Source organism: Mustela nivalis (genome assembly GCF_964662115.1).
Source record: "Mustela nivalis genome assembly, chromosome: 20".
Taxonomy (NCBI): Eukaryota; Metazoa; Chordata; class Mammalia; order Carnivora; family Mustelidae; genus Mustela; species Mustela nivalis.
The window spans coordinates 4,530,523-4,550,110 of NC_139039.1; the positions used below are offsets into that span (position 1 = coordinate 4,530,523).

General features: G+C 40.2%; 1 protein-coding gene across 3 annotated transcripts; it reads right to left on the minus strand.

The window, feature by feature from the left end:
• Window positions 1-19,303, minus strand: AP3M2 (adaptor related protein complex 3 subunit mu 2). Of its 3 annotated transcripts, none has more exons than XM_082715197.1 (9): window positions 19,197-19,303; window positions 16,272-16,614; window positions 13,335-13,506; window positions 8,832-8,969; window positions 6,280-6,365; window positions 5,500-5,633; window positions 3,975-4,182; window positions 3,554-3,698; window positions 1-2,229 (listed from the first exon to the last, which is right to left on the minus strand). In XM_082715197.1, the coding sequence occupies exons 2-9, from the start codon at window positions 16,542-16,544 to the stop codon at window positions 2,129-2,131; spliced, it is 1,257 nt and encodes a 418-aa protein (XP_082571323.1). In that variant the 5' UTR covers window positions 16,545-16,614; window positions 19,197-19,303; the 3' UTR covers window positions 1-2,128. The 3 variants fall into 3 exon arrangements, with proteins under 3 accessions (XP_082571323.1, XP_082571325.1, XP_082571324.1); XM_082715199.1 differs by having other exon boundaries at window positions 16,137-16,614; window positions 19,197-19,246; XM_082715198.1 differs by having other exon boundaries at window positions 19,223-19,244.
• Between the last annotated feature and the right edge of the window lie 285 nt (window positions 19,304-19,588).

The window sequence follows — 19,588 nt, forward strand, 5'->3', positions numbered from 1 at the left end:
ACTGGTAAAACTCAACTTTATTACGATTCAAACACAGGAGATACTTCCACGCATGTTAAACACATATGGAATTGAACAGCTCAACCAAGATGCCCTGCTGGGCAGTTGCAGCAATGCCCTGCTAGGCTCGAGGTCTCCTACACGCAGGATATCTTACTCCATATGCTAAGGCCTGTGGGTCCCATACCCTAGATATTTTACTTCTCCTCAAGTCCTTCCCTTGAAATTAGGATGAACTGTCCTGAAGGAAATATCACAGCTGGATGTATAACCCTAAAAACATCCAGGAACCAAGACTGACTGTTTTTCTATGACCTAGGAAACCTTCAAATCCTCCAGAGCTCTTAGAAGAAGTAATTCTGAGTATTCTGGAATCATAGGCAGAGCTGTTCCCCCTACCCTGCCAGGTGTGTATAAAAGACATAGTCATTTGGGACAAATTCTGGAGTGATGGGAGTATGAAACACACCTGTTTGTATACAACACAATTCATCCCAGAGGAAAACCACAAAGCAACATTACTGTGCAGGAAAAACAAGTTCAGGAAGTAGGGAGATAAAACTCGCAAAACAAAATTGCTGAAGGACTTGGAAACGGCTTCAGAGAAAAATGTAAGGTTTGGAGAGCACAGGTCTTTATTTTTCTCCATGCATGAAGCAGAGCACAATATCACTCTTTTAGCTAGAACAATAATAATTTTTAAAACCTGTCTTTTATATAAATATTTAAACGGGTAATAGGCATATTGAACTTGAATAAAAATTACCCATTGGGAAAGTCTGAGGTACTCCCTCAGCCGCCATGTTTCTTAAACTGGGGTACACATGATCAACATGGCCCATCTTCCTTCAGTAACAGCTTTATTCAAAGGTTTAGAGGATATATATATATCTTGAAACAAAGATGGGCCAGTAGATTTAGATTACTAATAGCTCTTTTATAGAATGGAGCACAGAAGACTCCAAGGAGTTAACTTTACTGAGCAGCTTCCAGGATTAACCATGCCTCTCAATGGTAAGCATTCTTTTTACTTAGGGTTACTGATGGAAAAGTGTGAGACAGCCAGGCTTAGGCTCCAGCACTAGCCCAGCACCGACAAGTGTTAACTAAGGAGTGACTGGGTTATAGCTGTGATGCACTTTGTGAGGAAGTTGGTCATCTACACCCAACACTGTTGACACACAAAATCTGGCTGCCCTGGGATTATAGGATTGGCTTTTCTGCAACTGCCCTTGGGTAACAGGAAAAAGGCTGGTGAATTCTGCAGTGTAAAGTGAGTAAACCATTTTGGGTTAGGGAAAGGGGCATTTCAGGCAGCCTCTGCCAGGAAGAGGGCAGACCCCCTTCTCACAGAAGATGACAGACCAAATGCTAAAGGCAAACAGTAGTTAGTACCTGAAAACTGGTCAGATATCATCATAAGTCTTCAAGGGAAAATCTAAAGCTACTGGGGTTTCCCATGTCATTAGTGGACTCAAATTTAGGAAGCTTCCAGTTCACTTCTAGAAGTACTGATGACTTTATATAAATATATCAAAGTAGAGGGATCAGAAACCAACTCCACTCTTCCTTCCAACCCTCCTCCTTCATGTGGGGCTTGACTGCTTTTTCTGCCCCTTTCACTTGAGCCTGTGTCCTCATACTTCTTCGGTACTGTTTCCTTTCTTCTCCCTAATAGATCAGATTCATTATTAACTGGCCTTTCTGTGACTAGCATTCATTTCCTTCTAAGCTTTCTTTCCTTCATTCTAATCTTTCTACCTGAAAAAACAAAAAGAAGTCATTCACTGGCTTTATATCATTAAAGCCAAGCAAGTAACAAATCCTACTCTTTTTCTATGGTAACCATGTTTAAAATAGTTAGATATGGCATCAAGTGTCTCTACCCTCCGTCACACATCTCTTCTTGCAGAACTGAATTGGCACCGATTGTGTTTCAGTTCTGTCCAGTTCTCCCTGGCGACCCTTCTCTCCCTTGATTAGCTCCATGGCACTGAAGGCTAAGGAAAAAAGGGAGTGGGTGGGTCCAGAAGGGGATACTGACCTAGGAGACAGGCTGATATTTTTACTTTTAGACAGTAAGAAATGAAAAAGCGTTCATGGCTGTTCTTTTTGCAAAACTCTCCCTTCAGGTTCGAACTTGGAACTTTCCAGCTTTGGTCATGTATTTTATGCCCTTAAAGGGTTTGTACTTTTCTCCGTACATATCCAGACGATTCACCTTGAGTCCTAGAAGGAAAGAAGATAGGCAATTATTCAAAAAGGAGCATGTAGCATGTCTGTTTAAATTCATTGTAATGGGGCATCTGGGAGGCTCAGTTAAGTGTCTGCCTTCCTGGGATTAGGCCCTGTATCGGGCTCCCTGCTCAGTGGGAAGCCTGCTTCTCCCTCTCCCTCTCCCACTCCCCCTTGCTTGTGTTTCCTCTCTCCCTGTCTCTCTCTGTCAAATAAATAAAATCTTAAAAATAAAACTCATTTTAATTCAGAGGAATCAGTGCAATAGAGATAGTTCTAACAATGAACCAGAAAAATAATAATAATTGCCCCTTATTTATTTCATTTTCCTGAAGCTCACAGATTTTTCACTCTTGGTTCAAACACTGATAATAAAAACTTCTCCAACAAAAAGGTATCCTATTTGGAAGACCTGTTTGTAAAGTGGCAAGGGCAGAAAGTTAAATGCAGACGGAAATGAGGATAAGGATAAAATAAGACCCTTCTATATTTTTCTCAAGTTACTGGATGGAATACATGAATTAATAATAATAAAATTCATGTATAATGAAATAAAATACAACTTAATTAATGAATGAGTGCTTCCTAGTGTTCTCACTGTACAGTATAAAAGCAAAATACCTTTAATACTGCACAGGGCTTTAAAGTTTGTGAAGTGTTTTAAGATGAAAGAGTTTATAATTGAAGTGAATGCTATCCACTTAAATTAGACAAATTCTGTTGGTAAAGAAAAACTTTATATAAAGCTGAAGTCATCTCCTATCTGCCTTACACACTTATTCTAAGGCAAATAATAGCATAGATGGAAAGTGCCTGGCACATAGGAAATGTCCGGTAGGCAGTTTGAGACAGGTGCCGATCGCAGTGGGCTGATGTGGGTTCCACATGGTAATAAAAGCAAATGTGAAAGTCCTTCTGAATCTGGGGGAAAGGAGCTGAAATTGTTCTTCTTGGTTGCCAGCTGAGAGTGCAGAAGCCTCCCATCCTGCAAACCTTGGGAGCCCCACACTGACAAGGCCAGGATGACTCAACTCCTGCTCGTCAACACTCCATCTACCCACACTGCTTCCTTCTCCACTGTGTCTTATACACTGGCAGTCAGATCACTTCAGCCAGCTTCAAAGTAAGGATGATGAACTTTCCCCAGAAATGCTAAAGAAGATTTTACTCAAGATTACCTGCCAGGAAATGAAAACAAACTCCATAAATAGGGACCCAGCAGAAGGCTTTCTGAGATATGTGGACACAGGTCTGGAGGTGTCTCTGGAGAGAGCCACTTCTGTTCTCATGAAGCAACATTAAGCCATGAGTCACTCACCAGAAATGGCCAGCTGCTGGATCTTAAATTGCAGGTTAATTGTGGGGTTCTCATCCGGTTTGGAAGCTCCAGCCTGAAGACTCATGGTCCCCTTCAAACTTGGTAGCTTTTGGGGATTTATTTTTCCTACATCCCATGACAGCATCTTCAAAGAAAAAGAAAGAAGTTACAGTGGAACTCTTCATTTGAGGTGGTTGAGCTCTAACCTCAGGGCATCTATTCACAGTGTTACAAGCTGCCTCTAAAGTGGTTTTCAATAGAGAAAACTATTTGTTGCCACAAATTATCTCAAGGAGAAAAAGGATGTCCCCTTGATTATGCTTCCCTTTCAACAAGGTATAACGTCTAGGCGGAGGGCTCCTGCAAAAATACTTCCATCTAGTATCAGCAATTCAAAACCTCTTGCTTATTCTCCTCCTACCTTGGTAACTGGGTCAAATGTATGTGTCCCCTGAGATGGAGCGAGGCTCATATTCAGGACCCCTTTGGGCATCTGGCTGGTGACCATCACTCCCTCTATGGTCTTCCCCATAGTCTGCTTCGGTCCCACTGTAATTTCGAAGCGTCCAAGTGAACTACTGTCCCGGAAACTGATGCTATGTTTGACATACACTGGAATTGCCACAAGACTGGAAAAGAGACAAAAAACCCATTTCGTTACTCTACTTGGAAAAATGGCGACATCTTCTTCTTTTATACTAAGCTTCCCCCAGCCCCCCATTGACAGCTTTTCCTTCCTTACCTAATTCTTTACTCATTAAAAAAAAAAACAACTCAGAAAAAACCCCCAGTAATCTTTATTTTTTTTTCTTTTTGTAAAACTAAGGCGCTAATAAGTGAACCAACTCTTCTAATGATTGAATAATATTAACAAAAACCAAAGAGTATACTAAATCTACTATGAGAAAGGCATTAGAGATAAAAATTAGGAGTCACCATATCTCTGTGTTTTACTTTATGACATATGACCCATAATTATTTGTATTTGGGAGAGCACTATTTATACCTCATGGACCTTTTATAGTATCTTCAGAGTGCTTTTACCAGACTTCCTCTAATCCTCACAAAAATCTTATGAGGTATGTATGGTAGGTTGTCATGATAGGACAGAACAGGAAATAGAGAAATCACAGAGTATTACCAAAGCAGTAATAGTCCTTAATAGCTATTAAACAGTCCTGTATGCCAGCACTATGCTAAATGTTTTATCTCCATTATCTTGTTTAATCCTCCCAGTAAGTATGAACTAGGTACTCTTCCTGTCCTGATTTTATACATAAATGATACTGTCTTTGTACTTCACTAAGATTAAGTTAACTTGCCCCAGGTCAACTGCAGATGGGGTTTAAATGTAGGCAGTCTGAGCCCAGAGCCTTTGCTCTCAAGCATGTACATTTTTTTCCTAAATTATTTATTTCAAATTCCAGATTGGTGGCTCTGAGGTGTCATGGCTCCCTCCAGTCTGTATACCTTCTACTACACGCCTTCTACTAAGGGCTTCTAAAGTCCTTTGACAAGATATTAAAGAGAACGTTCAAGACCAAAAATGACTGCCTTTGATGGTTTTTCATAGCCTTTTGGTTCAGGGGTCTGAACACAGGTGTACTCAGATTCCAATTTGAGAGAAACAGTCGTCCTGTTTAGACATAGAACCACCACAAAAACAGCAACAGAAAACCTAATGAGCACCGACTTTGTATAAAGCACTATTTAGAGACTGTTTTACTTAATCTTCAAACAAGGTCCATTTTTTGTTTTCCACTTACAGATAAGAAAACAGACACAGAAAGGTTAAACAACTCAGCTGAGGTTACCCAATTAGTAAGAACAGAAACTGGAATTTGAACCCAGGTAACTCTAGAGCCTGAGTCCTTAATCACTACAGGTACTGTTTCCACATATACACTTATACACAGATTCTGTTCGTAATTATAAGGGCTGCTTACTTCTGTGCACTGACATGGTAAGAGAGCAGGCGGAAGTTTCCATCAGGAGGGATGAAGGAGAGGATACGCTCAGATTCCCAGCGCTTGAAACGAACACAAGGATGGAAGCTGACATCATCCAGCAACCTGGGATTCTGTAGTCACCGGTCAAGGAAAAGCAAGAAGTAGGAATTAAATACCCATACTTCTTTTGAGAAAGTTATTCAGAGGCTGTCTTTATTTAAACGCACGTGTGTGCGTGCACATACAAACACACACACACACGCACACAAATTCTGTATCTACTTAAAGAAAATTCAAGCCTGATATAAGCTTTGTGGCTGTGCTTAATTATTTTTTCTTTTTTTCTTAAGGCTCTGTGCCTAGTGTGGAGTCCAAAGCGGGGCTTAAACTCAACAACCCTGAGATCAAGACTTCAGCTGAGATGGAGAGTTGGCTGCTTAACTGACTAAACCAACCAGGCATCCCATCCTTAAGCATTTCTTTTTTTTTTAAATATTGTATTTATTTATTTGACAGAGAGAGACACGCTGAGAGAGGGAACGCAAGCAGGGAGAGTGGAGAAAGGAGAAGCGGGCTTCCCACAGAGCGGGAAACCTGTTGTGGGACTTGATCCCAGGACCCCGGATCATGACCTAAGCTGAAGGCAGACGCTCAATGACTGAGCCCCCCAGACGCCCCATAAGTATTTCTAACTGTTCCATTCCATTCTCACCACTGTCTTTCCAGAAGCAGTTAATTTGTCATCTCGAGATCTGAACCTATGGTTTAAGATTTTACCATGAAGGAAAGTGTAAGGTCTGGCATTCCAGTCAGCTTGACACAGGCATCAATGACCCCCTGGATCTCAGCAGTGATAGTGGAACCTGAGATAGGAACAAGACAAAAAGACGGTAAGAGGTTATTTAACGTTTCTCTGTCTTTCACAACCAACTTATTTCCTCCCTACTACCTTCTTTGACGTTCTGTCTTCCTCCCCAACTTTTGTCTTCTCCCTTTCTTCTTTCCTTCTACCCAATTCATCTACCAAATGCACTGGTCCATCCTTCTAAATATTTATCAACTGCATATCAAGTAGGAGACACTTTGATGAAGCAAGGGGGATAAAAGATTAATGAGACCTTTATTAGCTTGAAGAAGTCTTCCATCCAGCGAAAGAATCAAACAGGATATCATTGTAACCAACAGTTCAGAAAACATCACAGGCAGAAACTGCTCTCCCTACTGTGTCATAGATCAAATGGATACTTTGAGTCTTTATCCTACAGGAGCTCTCTGTAGCATGTCATTGTTGACATCTCATTCTCCCTTTGTAAAATCCTCCTTTCTCCTAACCTCTCCTAGTTTTCTGCTTTTCTAGCTCCTGTTCCTCAGCGCTTTCTGCAAGTTTCCCCTCATTGTACAGCTTTGAAATGCCCATGTTTTTCCACAACTCTGGACTCCTCTTTTCTTTCACTCAACATGGTTTCCTTGAGCTTCTCCCACAGGTTGTCTTTTTACTGTGCTGACTGTTTTTGTTGTGCAGAAACTTTTTAGTTTGATGCAATCCTAACTGTCTATTTCTGCTTTTGGTGTCATATTCAAAAAAGCCACTGCCCAGACCAGTGTCAAGAAGCTCTTTCCCTATGTCTTCTTCTAGTAGTTTTATGATTTCACATTTTACTAAATGTAAAGCCTTAAATAGGCTTTAATCCATTTTGAGTTTTATTTTTTGTATTTTTTTGATGTGAGATAAAGGTCCAATTTTATTCTTCCACATGTGGATATTCCACTTTCCCAGTATCATTTAATGAAGAGACTATCCTTTCCCCATGATGTAATCTCAGTTCTCCTGTCAAAGATCAGTTAACTGTAAATGTGTGGTTTTATTTCTGAACTTTCTATTCTATTTCATTGACCTATGTATCTGTTTTTTGTTTTTTTGTTTTTTTTAAAGATTTTATTTATTTGACAGAGAGAGATCACAAGTAGGCAGAGAGGCAGGCAGAGAAAGGGGAGACAGCAGGCTCCCTGCGGAGCAGAGAGCCCGATGCGGGGCTCGATCCCAGGATGCTGGGATCATGATCTGAGCCGAAGGCAGAGGCTTTAACCCACTGAGCCACCCAGGCGCCCCTATCCCCTATGTACCTGTTTTTATGCCAGTATAATAGTTTTGATTATTGTAGCTCTGTGATATATTTTGATCTCAGGAAGTATGAAGTCTCCAGCTTTGTTGTTCTTGCTCAAGATTGCTTTGGCTAGGGCACCTGGGTGGCTCAGTGGGTTGGGCCTCTGCCTTTGGCTCAGGTCATGCTCTCGGGGTCCTGGAATCCAGCCCCGTGTTAGGCTCTCTGCTCGGCGGGGAGCCTGCTTCCCTCACCCCTCTGCCTGCCGCTTTGCCCACTTGTGATCTCTGTCAGGTAAATATATAAAATCTTTGAAAAAAAAAAAAAAAGATTGCTTTGGCTATTTGGGGTCTTTCGTGGTTCTATATAAATTTCAGAATTATTTTTTCTATTTCTATAAAGAATGCCATTGGGATTTTGATGGGGATTACACTAAATCTATAAATTGTTTTGGATAATATTAACTTAAAAAAAATTTTTTTAAACGTTTATTTTTGTTTAAAAGGGAGGAAGGGGGAAGGGCACAGGGAGAAAGAGAGAATCTTAATTTTAAAAGATTTATTTGAGAGAGAGCGAGCGCAAGTGGGGGGTAGAGGCAGAAGGAGAGGGAGAAGCAGACTCCATGCCAAGCAGGGAGTCCGCCGTGGGGCTCAATCCCAGGACCCTGCGATTATAACCTGAGCTGAAGGCAGACGCTTAACCGACTGAACCATCCAGGCACCCTTGAACATTTCAGTAATATTAATTCTTCCACTCCATTAACATATTTATTTTCATTTACTTCCATTTATTTGTGTCTTCTTTAATTTCCTTCACCGATGTTTTATAATTTTCTGAGTATGAGTTTGGTTAAGTTTATTCCTGTTTTATTCTTTTTGGTACTATTGTAAATGGGACTGTTTTCTTCATTTTCTTTTAGCATAGTTTACTGTTTATATTTAGAAATGCTACTGTTCTTTATGTTGATTGTGCACCTTGTGACTTTACAGTATTTATTAGTTCTAACAGTTTTTTGTTGAGTCTCTATGGGTTCCCATATATATGATCATGTCATCTGCATCATAATATTTAAGAGTATTCCCAGTACCTAGCACAGTGCCTGACACAAAGCAGGCACTAAATTAAAATGAGTGATCTTGAATGAAAGATAATTCTGATACTAGCAAGTGTTATATGAAGGATACCCTTTCCACTCTCTAGTTCTGAAAAGAGATTAAAAGCACCTACCTGATTTATCAATGATGGCATCAATCTCTTCGATCACGTCAAAATAGGCCTCATTGTTGGTGTACTTCACCCCAGTCCTTCGCCAGGGTACCACTGACAGCTGTCCAGTAGGAAGCTGATCACCCACATTGGTGCTTCCTAAGATAATGAATATGACTGTAATTTAATTCCAACTGGATAATTAGATGTAACTAATTATCTAATAATCATAGAACACTTTCCTAGAAGTTTCTATGCTCCCATTATTCATGCACTCAATTGGGAGAATTAAAAAAAAAAAAAAAAAGCTAAGAGTTTTCTCAACTTCTATCTGGGTAACCTAGTCTATTCTAAAAACCTCTTATCATCTGGTCTGCTTTTTTGAGCAGAATGAAGGTTAAAAGTTACCTGAGAAACAGATATCATATTTTGGTTTTAAAAGAAACATGAACTTGGTCTCTCAAATTTCACAATAGCTTGTAGCTTAAATAATGTACTGGTTTTCAGCAGGGATGGCGAGCTACATATTAATATAAAATTTTCATGGGTAAAAACAGTATTCTAGTTCAAGGTAGGTTTTTAAGCACATTTATGCTAGTTAAGAAAACGTACACATTTTACTCCTACTAATACTGAATCTTAGGAAAAGAATACAAATTAGGTCTTTCCCTGTCTGTAAGAGTTGTAAATCAATCCTTATTTCACCCCCAACAAGGATCAAAAATATTTTTTTAAACCAAAAGTTCTATGCTGAAATTCTGAAATATTATAACTAATTTAAAATCTATTTCCTTCTTTTGTAACCTGGATATTTTCAATCTAAAGAAAGAAACATTAAACACACACACATATTCAGCACATTTGCAGAATATTTCAGCTTTTCAAAAATGACTCCCAGGTACCTTTTTCCAGATTTAAGAGAGATACAGGAAAATGACTCTGTAGTATTCAAAAATGATTCAGGTACTAACAAAGAGTTTAAGAGCTCAATGAACCCAAAATATTGAAAAACCCAACAAATGTGTTTTCTTAAAAAGAGGCACCATATATTAAAACATGATATATCAATTTATAGTAATTAAAGCAGTATATAAGGCAGGAAGCCTAAAAGCAAAGAATCCACAGTGCCTTAGTACAAGATAAAAATATTTTAAAACAGGGAAAAAGGTTAGGTTATTTAATAAATGGTGCTGGGAAAGCTGGTAGGCAATGTTGGGGAAATAAACATGGAGTCTTTCTTTACACTGCATACCAACATAATTTCTAAGTAGATTAAAGAATTATGTCCAAACATAAATCCATAAAAGAACTAGAAGAAAATAAACTTTTTTAAAAAGGAGAACTTACCTTCTCTGAGCTTAAAAAAACATTCCCCTATGTTTTCTTCTAACAATTATAAGATTAGTATTTAATTCTTTGACCCTGCTGGAATTTATTTTGTGTACAGAATGGGTAGGGGAACTTCATTTTTTTCTATATCAAAGCTGACTGTCCTAACACAATATATTTACTGATTGGCCCCTGGCCCACTGATCTGATATATGACATCTATATATACCAAATTCCTACAAAAGCAAGGGTTTGTTTCTGAACTTTTTCTTCTTTTTAAAGATCTTATTTATTTTTTGACAGAGAGAGAGAGAAAGAAAGCACAGCAGAGGGAGAGGGAGAAGCAGACTCCTGGAGCTGAGCAGGGGAGCCTGATGTGGGCTCAATCCCAGGACCCTGGAATCATGACCTAAGCCGAAGGCAGACGCTTAACCAACTGAGCCATCCAGGCACCCTGTTTCTGAACTTTCTACCTCATCCCAATCATCTATTTGTCTATTACTGGGCCAATACTACGTTTTTAAAATTACCAAAATTTTGTAATATATCTTGTACCCATCTGATTTTCTCTACTGCTCTTGATCTTTTAAAAAAATATTTATTTTCAGGGCACCTAGGTGGTTCAGTGGGGTCAGGCTCTCTGCTTGGCAGGGACCCTGCTTCTCCCCCCACCCCCACCCCCCCAGCCTGCCTCTCTGCCTACTTGTGATCTCTCTGTCAAATAAATAAATAAAATCTTTAAAAAAAAAATTATTTTCAGATCTCCTGGGTGGCTCAGTCGGTTAAACATCTGTCTTTGGTTTGGGTCACGATCTCAGGGGCCTGGGAGCAAGCCCTATATCAGGCTTCCTGCTCAGTGGGGAGCCTGCTGCTCCCCTTGCTTGTGCTCTGTCAAATGAATAAATCAAATCTTTTTAAAAAATGAAATAAATATATTTATTTCATAATATTCATATTTATTTCATAATATTTCATAGAATTTCATAATATTTCAAATAAATAAATAAATAAATAAATTTATTTTTCAAAACTGTCTTGGCTTTTATAGCTTATCTATGAGTTTTTGTCTCCTGTACCATATGAACTTAATATAGCTTGATACTTGACAAGGCAAATCTGTCCAGGCTTTGTAATTCTTTTTCAAACTATTCCCAGGTTTTCTTGCATATTTATACTTCTTAAAAATTATCTTTCGTTTGTCAAATGCCATGCAAGCCCTTGTTTATATATTAAGCAAGACTCAAAATATAAAAGCTGAACAAAGTAGAATGACTAGTTTGGCTAAGTCAGAATTAAATGTGGCTAAACAAACACACCATAAACAATGTTAAATGACAAGTGATAGACTGCGAAAAAATATCTACAAAAGAAAGGATCAAAAATACACAGAACTACAAACTACCATGTATATTTCCAAATTTTCTACATATATGATAGTTTAATGTCCTTAAATAAAAGGAATTCTTTTTCTTTTTTTTTTTTTTTAAAGTAGGCTCCACACCCAGCATGGAACCCAGATCAGGGTTGAACTCACAGCCCTGAGATCAATACCTAATCTGAGATCAAGAGTCAGATGCTTAATGAACTAGGCCACCCAGGTGCCCCGAAAGGAATTCTTTTAATTTAGTAGGAAAAAAGAACCACATTCCAACAACAAAAGAAAAATTGGGCAAAGGACACACAACTAGGTAATTCAGAATAGAAGAACAGTCAATAAATACTCAAAGGGTTTTAACTTCCTTAGTAATAAAAAAATGAGGGTGTACATAAGATATGACTAAACTGGGGCGCCTGGGTGGCTCAGTTAGTTAAGCATCTGCCTTTGGCTCAGGTCACGATCCCAGAATCCTGGAATCAAGCCCCACAACAGATTCCTACTCAGTGGGGAGCCTGCTTCTCCTTCTCCTGCTCCCCCTGCTTGTGTGCTCACTCTCTCTGTTAAATAAATAAATAAAATATATTTTTAAAAAACATATGACTAAAAAAAAAGATATGACTAAGCCAACTGCCAAAGTTTTGAAAAAACTAATAACAGTAGGGTTGTCTAGGATGCACAGAAACTGCTACTGAAAGCATGAATTTTCGGAGCAATTTGGCACAATGCATTAAAGTTCTTAAAATGTGAACAACCTTTGATCTAGTACCTCCATTGCTAGTACTGAAAACAAATAACCCTACATGTACACAAAGATGTAAGTATAAGAATGCTAATTCCTTGTTATTTAAAAGAACAAAAAATCAGAAACATCAAAAACATAGACTGAGTAAATACCTTAAGGTCTATTCTATATGAAAGAAAATTACATATTTTTTAAGATTTTATTTATTTATTTGACAGAGAGAGATCACAAGTAGGCCAAGAGGCAGGCAGAGGGCGAGAGGGAAGCAGTCTCTGCGCTGAGCAAGGAGCCCAATGCAGAACTCGATCCCAGGACCCTGAGACCATGACCTGAGCCAAAGGCAGAGGTTTAACCCACTGAGCCACCCAGGCGCCCCTGAAAGAAAATTATAAAGTCACTAAAAATCATGTAGAATGTATCAAAATGGGATAATGTTCACAAAATATTGATATGTCATAAAAAATATACAAGAGTTATTTTTAAAACATTCTATGCATCTATTCATTATTCATCTATCTAGAAAAGATAAAAAATATGTCAAAACTGTGGCGGGATTAAGAGTTATTTCTGGAATGCGTGGGTGTCCCAGTCAGTTAAGCCTCTGCCTTTGGCTCAGGTCGTGATACCAGGTTCCTGGGACTGAGCCCCAACTACTGCTCCTTGCTCAGCGGGGAGCCTACTTCCTCTGTCTGCTGCGCCTGCTGCTCATGCTCTCTTTCTGACAAATAAATAAATAAAATCTTTAGTATATGTGCTGCCGAAGCGAGCACAATAAATAAAATCTTTAAAAAAAAAAAAAGTTATTTTCAAGTTCTTTGTGCTTTCCTGTATCTCTGACATTTCTGTAATTAGAAAAAAAGCCTCTTTTTAAAGAGCACACTTTATTCTGTCACTGAAATCAGGGTACTTTTTACCTAACAAAGACATTATTTTACATCATAATCAGACTATCATGAGCAAAATTAAAACATCTGGACATCTAAGAGCCCCAAAGACAAGCACTCAAAAACAGTGCACAACACTGGAGGGAGCCACACCCAGGAGGGAGCTCTGTGGGTTTCCCCTTTTTCCATACCTGTTATTGTGTTGACGACCGTCCGAAGGATCGTGGGAGGCTTTATCAGCTCTTTGAGGATGTTTGACTCCGTGGCCAATGGAAACCCATTATCAAGCATCTCCTCTAGTACCTCATAAACCACAACCACATTATCTTTGATCACGGGCTCTGAACAGACTCCAAAATAATCCTGATGAAAAGATCAGACATATATCAAATAAATCATTCAGAGACTGTGATAAGGAGAAAGAATCTTCCTAGAGAATAAGGATCTAGTACTATGTATGTGTTTACACAGTGCTTCTGGCATATTCTACGTTAGGGGAATGAAGCATAACATATTTCTCTTAAGCAGCCCAATTTGGTAGAAAGAACACTGGACTGGCTTATAGTAGCAGTGTCATAACTAACTTCTTTTAAAAATCAAGAGTAAGTCATTTAACCTTTTCGTAAGTTAGTTTCTTCAACTAGACAAAACATATAGAACACAAAACTGAATCTAGACTATCATACATGCTGAGGAAGAAGAATCTGAAAGAACTAGACAAAACAGTAATACTTGATATGACACAGATTGGACCCCAAAATCTTTTTAACCCTTTCCATTGTGCTATTCCTTAACATTCATGCAGCAAATACAAACTGAGAGGGGAAATAAAATGAAATGAGGGAGATGAACTAGCACACTAGAAAATCTCTTTGAATCATCTCTACACTAAGATGCTAGGATTCTAAAAATGCTTTGTCCTTTTACTAACAAAGACTTCGATACTCAATGATCCAGGTTGTGGAAAAAACGCTGGATTCTAAATCAGAAGACCTGTGTGGTAACCTTATTGTCACTTACTAGAAAAGTTATGCTAATTCGGGTCTTGATTTCTCTTAATAGTATAAATAGTATAATACCACTGGACGCACAGGGATGTTTTAAGAACTATGCATGATTGATTAAATGATAGTATTTGTGAAAGTGCTTTGTAAACTATAAAGTACTTTGAAAAATGTGATGCATGATGATAAAAAGAAATGCTTGTAGTCATTTGATATGCCCCTTCTAGCAACATCAGTCACATCTTTTCAGGACCCCTGAGATAGTCATATAACCCTCCTCGAATTCATCCACTGAATGGAAATTCACCCTTTTGAAAAAGCCCACTCTATTCATGGAAAGCTCTGATTATTAGAAAGTTCTTTCTTTTGCTAAGCTGAAATGTGCTTCCTAGATCTGCCTTACAGAACAAATTTTCATAACAGCCCCACAGTCACTTGAAGACAGCTATAAACTTTCACTCCAATTTTTTTTTTCCTCCCAGCCAGCCAGTTTGATCCTTCCACTATTCATGCTGTGATATGATTTCTAGATCATTCCACCACTTGCCATTTCTTTGAATATGCTCTAGTTTTCCAATATGGTCCTAAAATCATGACATCCATAACGGAATGGACTACAGATGTGATCTAATTTACATCAGATAACAGCAAATATCAGAGACATTCCAATATTCAAGAACACTTAAGAGTCAGGAATGTGTTTCTAAGACAAGATTTCTTCTTTAAAAACGAGAATTTAAGAGGATGGGGGAAGTAACACATTCCCTTCCCAAGAGTGCTTTCCTTTTGAAAAATAAAACACCTCACGAGGTTTTATAAATCAGACATAATTGAACTGAGTCATTGGAAAGAAGACCTGTAAGTATGACAAACTGCTATAGCAACAGTGTTTGCAATTCTACAGTTGGAACTCTTCCAACATATTCTAGTACTAAAAAAAAGTAATGCAGCCAGAGAGAAAAGACATTAAAATCAGGAGATGTCCACTTACTTTTAACAAATCTCTCAAAAATGACAAGCTATGAAGTTCCAGACTTCCAAACTAGTGACTTTACAGTTATCCCCAATTCCTCTGTGGTTTCCACTAGATTAAGCAACTTTTCTCATTTCCTGTCTCATAATAAATTACCTAATATTGCTATGGCAGTATGAAGCAAATGCTGGGTTTCACCAATGGGACTATTCATCTCAGAATGGGGTAAAGTATCATATGTGGAAATCATAATAAGCCCCAAGGAGAGTAGTTTATAAGGTCATAATACTAGGTTCTTCTACTTCTAGTTCCTCTACATATTGGGATTTATAATTCTCAAGTTTTTACTGTGGGAAGGAACTAGTATGCCACATGAGAACTAGAAACCCAGAATCGGGCTACCACCAGGTATTGGTGGGAAAAAAAATTATGAAATGTATTTTAACTTTCTTGGGATGAAAGCTGTTTTAGACATGTGATACAGATATGACTGCAAATGAAAGGGCTCTTTGACTTGTTTTTTAATTTCAGCATCATATCAGAGTCATCATTCTCTTCTTCTTCTCTAATTCCACAATTTCTGCATTCATATGATCAATTCCAGACTTCACATGACACAGAAGTTCAACCAAGGAGCCCTTGCTTCTCACATATTGTCTGAGTTATGCAAATAACTGTAACAGAATTTGAACAATTATTTTAGGGGGAAGGATCCCACTGTTTGCATTCACAGTCTGGGCAGCTTAAAATCCTGTGCTGTAAATGGTGCTGACATCCTGGTATAATTCACTTATACTTCCCGTACACCCTGCTCCCCCAAGATCTTCAAATCTATTCCTGAAAGAAAAACAAAGCGAAAACACTGTCTTGTAAAATATCACTTAAATTCTTAAAAGAACAGAAGATTTTCTGATCTTTGTTTTTAATGAGAGTACTTTCTTATACAACAGGTTCAAAAGTATTCAATTTGTCATTTCAGATGCAGCCAATTCAATAAACAGAAACAAGAATCTTACCAGATGGGAGAGGAAGTGAGCAATGCCAGTTTTGATTTTTTTAAGAAGTTCCTTAATTGAAGCTGAATACAATGGAAAAAGAACCATAAAGACACTTTATAATTTACATGTACGAGCCTCCTCACATTCACGCACCTGAAATGTGTCCACTACTCGGTGAAGGAACTCAATAACAAATAGAGGTGGAACCTCTGTCTGGATCACAGCCACAAAAAAGATCTTGTGACGGTAAACACTTAAGAGATAGTGGTGAGGGGTAGGGATAACTGGAGGTACATTTTCTGCCTCAGTCGCTCTCTCTTGAGCCTCAAAAAAGTAATCACAAACAGAACGGCTGACCACACTTTTCCAGTGTTTTTCCAGGAAAATATCTCCAGAGGAGTTGATCAAGAAGAGGCTATGAATCATGGTGGAGATTGTCAGTGAGACAGAAAAGTCTTCTTCGGTCTGCAAGTCTCAGAACTGCCAATTTTCAACCCTAAAAATAAAAGAAGGTATGGTCAATTCCACTCAATCAAAACACTGTATGGGGCGCCTGGGTAACTCAGCGGGTTAAGCCTCTGCCTGCGGCTCAGATCATGATCTCAGGGTCCTGGGATCGAGCCCTGAATCGGGTTCTCTGCTCAGCAGGAAGTCTGCTTCCCCCTCTCCCTCTGCCTGTCTCTCTGCCTGCTTGTGATCTCGCGCTCTCTCTCTCTGTCAAATAAATAAATAATCTTAAAAAACAAAACAAAACAAAACACTGTGCCAACTTCCAAGAGCAGACTCCAGTCTTCTACTGTAAGAGCCTGAAGTATCCCTCCCTAGAATTCTTTTTTTTGGTAAGATTTTATTTATTTGATATATAGAGAGACAGCAAGAGAGGGAATACAAGCAGGGGGAGAAAGAGAGGGAGAAACAGGCTTCTTGCTCAGCAGAGACCCGAAGTGGGGCTCGATCCCAGGACCCTGGGATCATGACCTGAGGAAGATAGATGCTTAACCAACTGAGCCACCCAGGTGCCCCTCTCCCTAGAATTTCTAAGGATAATTATCAGCCATCCTGTTTGCCAATCATCTACTGCCTCATTATCTTTACTACTGCCTTAATTATAACCAACTAAAATTCAACTTAATTTTTGGATGTTTGTTTTCTCAACTAGACTGTAAGCTCCTTAAAAGACCAGGCCTTAACGTTTTTTTGTTGCCTCATTGCAGTGCTCCCAACACAGAAGAAAAGTTTCAAAGAATACTGGTAAGTTTCATATCTTTAGCCACAACTCACACATACATAAGAAATGCTTATAGCTGTCCAGTCTCATATGGTAGCCATTTAGCTAAATGCTGCCACTGAGCACTTGAATTATGTCTGGTCTGATCAAAGATGTGCTATAAGTACACACCAGACTTTTTGAAGGTCTTGTATGAAAAATGGAATTTTAGATACCAATAATTTAATATTAACTATTAATATTGATTAAATATTGATTAGTATTGGTTAAATAAATATTAATATTGATATTTTGATATATCAGGTTAAATAAAATAAAAATAAAATTAATTTAACTTTTTTGGGGGGTCTTTTTGTATTTTTAAAGATTTTATTTATTTGACAGAGAGAGAGAGATCACAAGCAGGCAGAGAGAGAAGGGGAAGCAGGCTCCCTGCTGACCAGAGAGCCGGTTGCCTTACTGGATCCCAGGACCCTTAGATCATGACCTGAGCCCAAGGCAGAGGCTTTTTTTTTTTTTTTTTTTTTAAATTATTTTTTTTATTTTTATTTTTTTTTAAATATATATATATTTTTTAAAGATTTTATTTATTTGACAGACAGAGATCACAAGTAGGCAGAGAGGCAGGCAGATAGAGAGTGAGAGAAGGAAGCAGGCTCCCTGCTCAGCAGAGAGCCCAATGTGGGACTCGATCCCAGGACCCTGAGATCATGACCTGAGCCGAAGGCAGCGGCTTAACCCACTGAGCCACCCAGGTGCCCCCAAGGCAGAGGCTTTAACCCACTGAGCCACCCAAGTGCCCCATAACCTTTTTTGTTTTTGTTTAAAGATTTTATTTATTTGACAGAGAGCGAGCGAGTGAACACAAGCCGGGGAACCGCAGGCAGAGGAAGAAGTAGGCTCTCTGCTGAGCAAGGAGCCCTATGTGGGACTCAATCCCAGGACCCTGGGATCATGACCTGAACTGAAGGCAGAGGCTTAACTCACTGAGCCACCCAGATGCCCCTAATTTAACCTTTTTTTAAAAAGTGTGGCTACTAGAAAAATGTCAAATTACACAGCTGGTTTGCTTTTCACGTCTACTGGACAGCGCTGGCCCAGGGACGGAAAACCATCACCACGGCCTTCATTCAGTCGGTCAGACCCCGTTCTCGAGTACTTGCTATGAACAAGGTTCTGCATTGAATGCCCTAAAAAAATCCACCTGGGGGATACCCAAGGTCTCTCAGGCGGCAGCATATCTACGGCGCCCGGCCCCAGTACGTGGCGGCCGCGCTGGACCGCAGCTGTGGCCATTCCACCAGCTGGCTGCGGACTGGCCCAGGTGGTCAAACGGCAAAGGCCTGCTGTACCCAGTGCCCCAGGGCAAGCTTAATCCTCTGCCCGCCGATGAGGCAGCAGGAGGGAGGGGAGAGAGGAGTAACTAGGCCGGGAAGGAGGAGAGGCGGCTGCTAAAGTGGGTTATTTTTGCGCTGGCCTCAGCCCAGCTGCCTTCGAGCAAAAGATGATGGAGACCGCTTAGGGCGGGGGTAGCCAGGGGGGCGGATTTAAGGTGTGCACACGTTCAAGCGAGGAGAGGGGTCGCCGGACTGCACAAGTGCGTTGCCGTGGCAACAGTGTCCCCTACTCCCCCAGCCACCGGGACGGGGCGGGTCCCCTCCCCAGGCCGGTACTCGGTCCCTCAGCTGGCCGCATCCCGTATCTCGAAGGGTCAATCCCACAGCAACCCCTAACTCCGAGCCTGCCCCGCGCGCCCCGCCCGAACCCTCGCGAGTCCCCGTCCCCAGTCCCCAGCCGGGTACGTGCACGCGCTGTCCCCAATCCCAACCCGGGTCGCCAGCTCTCCTCACCAAGCCTCATTCTTCGCAGCGCCCACCGTTTCGACGCGCAGACAGGCCCCGCCCCTCGGCGGCCTCCCGCACGCGCGCCGGAGGCCGCTCACCTGCTGATTGGCTGGCCCGTGGGCCTCCCGCCAGCACCACCCACGACCGAGATCTTAAAGCCTCTGATTGGAGGTCGGTGATCTGCTCCTCCCTTCTGATTGATTGCTGTCCGCCAGTCACATTCTTCTCGACTTTGAGCCACCAATTGGCTCTTGTTGAGGCTTCGATAATCTCCAATTGGTGCAGCTCTGTGGCTCCGAGCCCTGATTGGCTGCGTGAACAGTCTGAGGGCCCTTCGTCACCCAGTCACAAAGGGGTGGCTGCTGCTGCCACCTGCGTAACCCTGGAATGCACCTGGA

Excerpts from the sequence above, each read along its gene's own strand:
- AP3M2 (XM_082715197.1), bottom strand. The coding sequence starts at position 16,544 with ATGATTCATAGCCTCTTCTTGATCAACTCCTCTGGAGATATTTTCCTG. Across the intron at positions 13,507-16,271 it reads GAGTAGTGGACACATTTCAG|GATTATTTTGGAGTCTGTTC; the intron begins GTGCGTGAATGT and ends TCTTTTCATCAG. Across the intron at positions 6,366-8,831 it reads TGCCATCATTGATAAATCAG|GTTCCACTATCACTGCTGAG; the intron begins GTAGGTGCTTTT and ends TTCCTATCTCAG.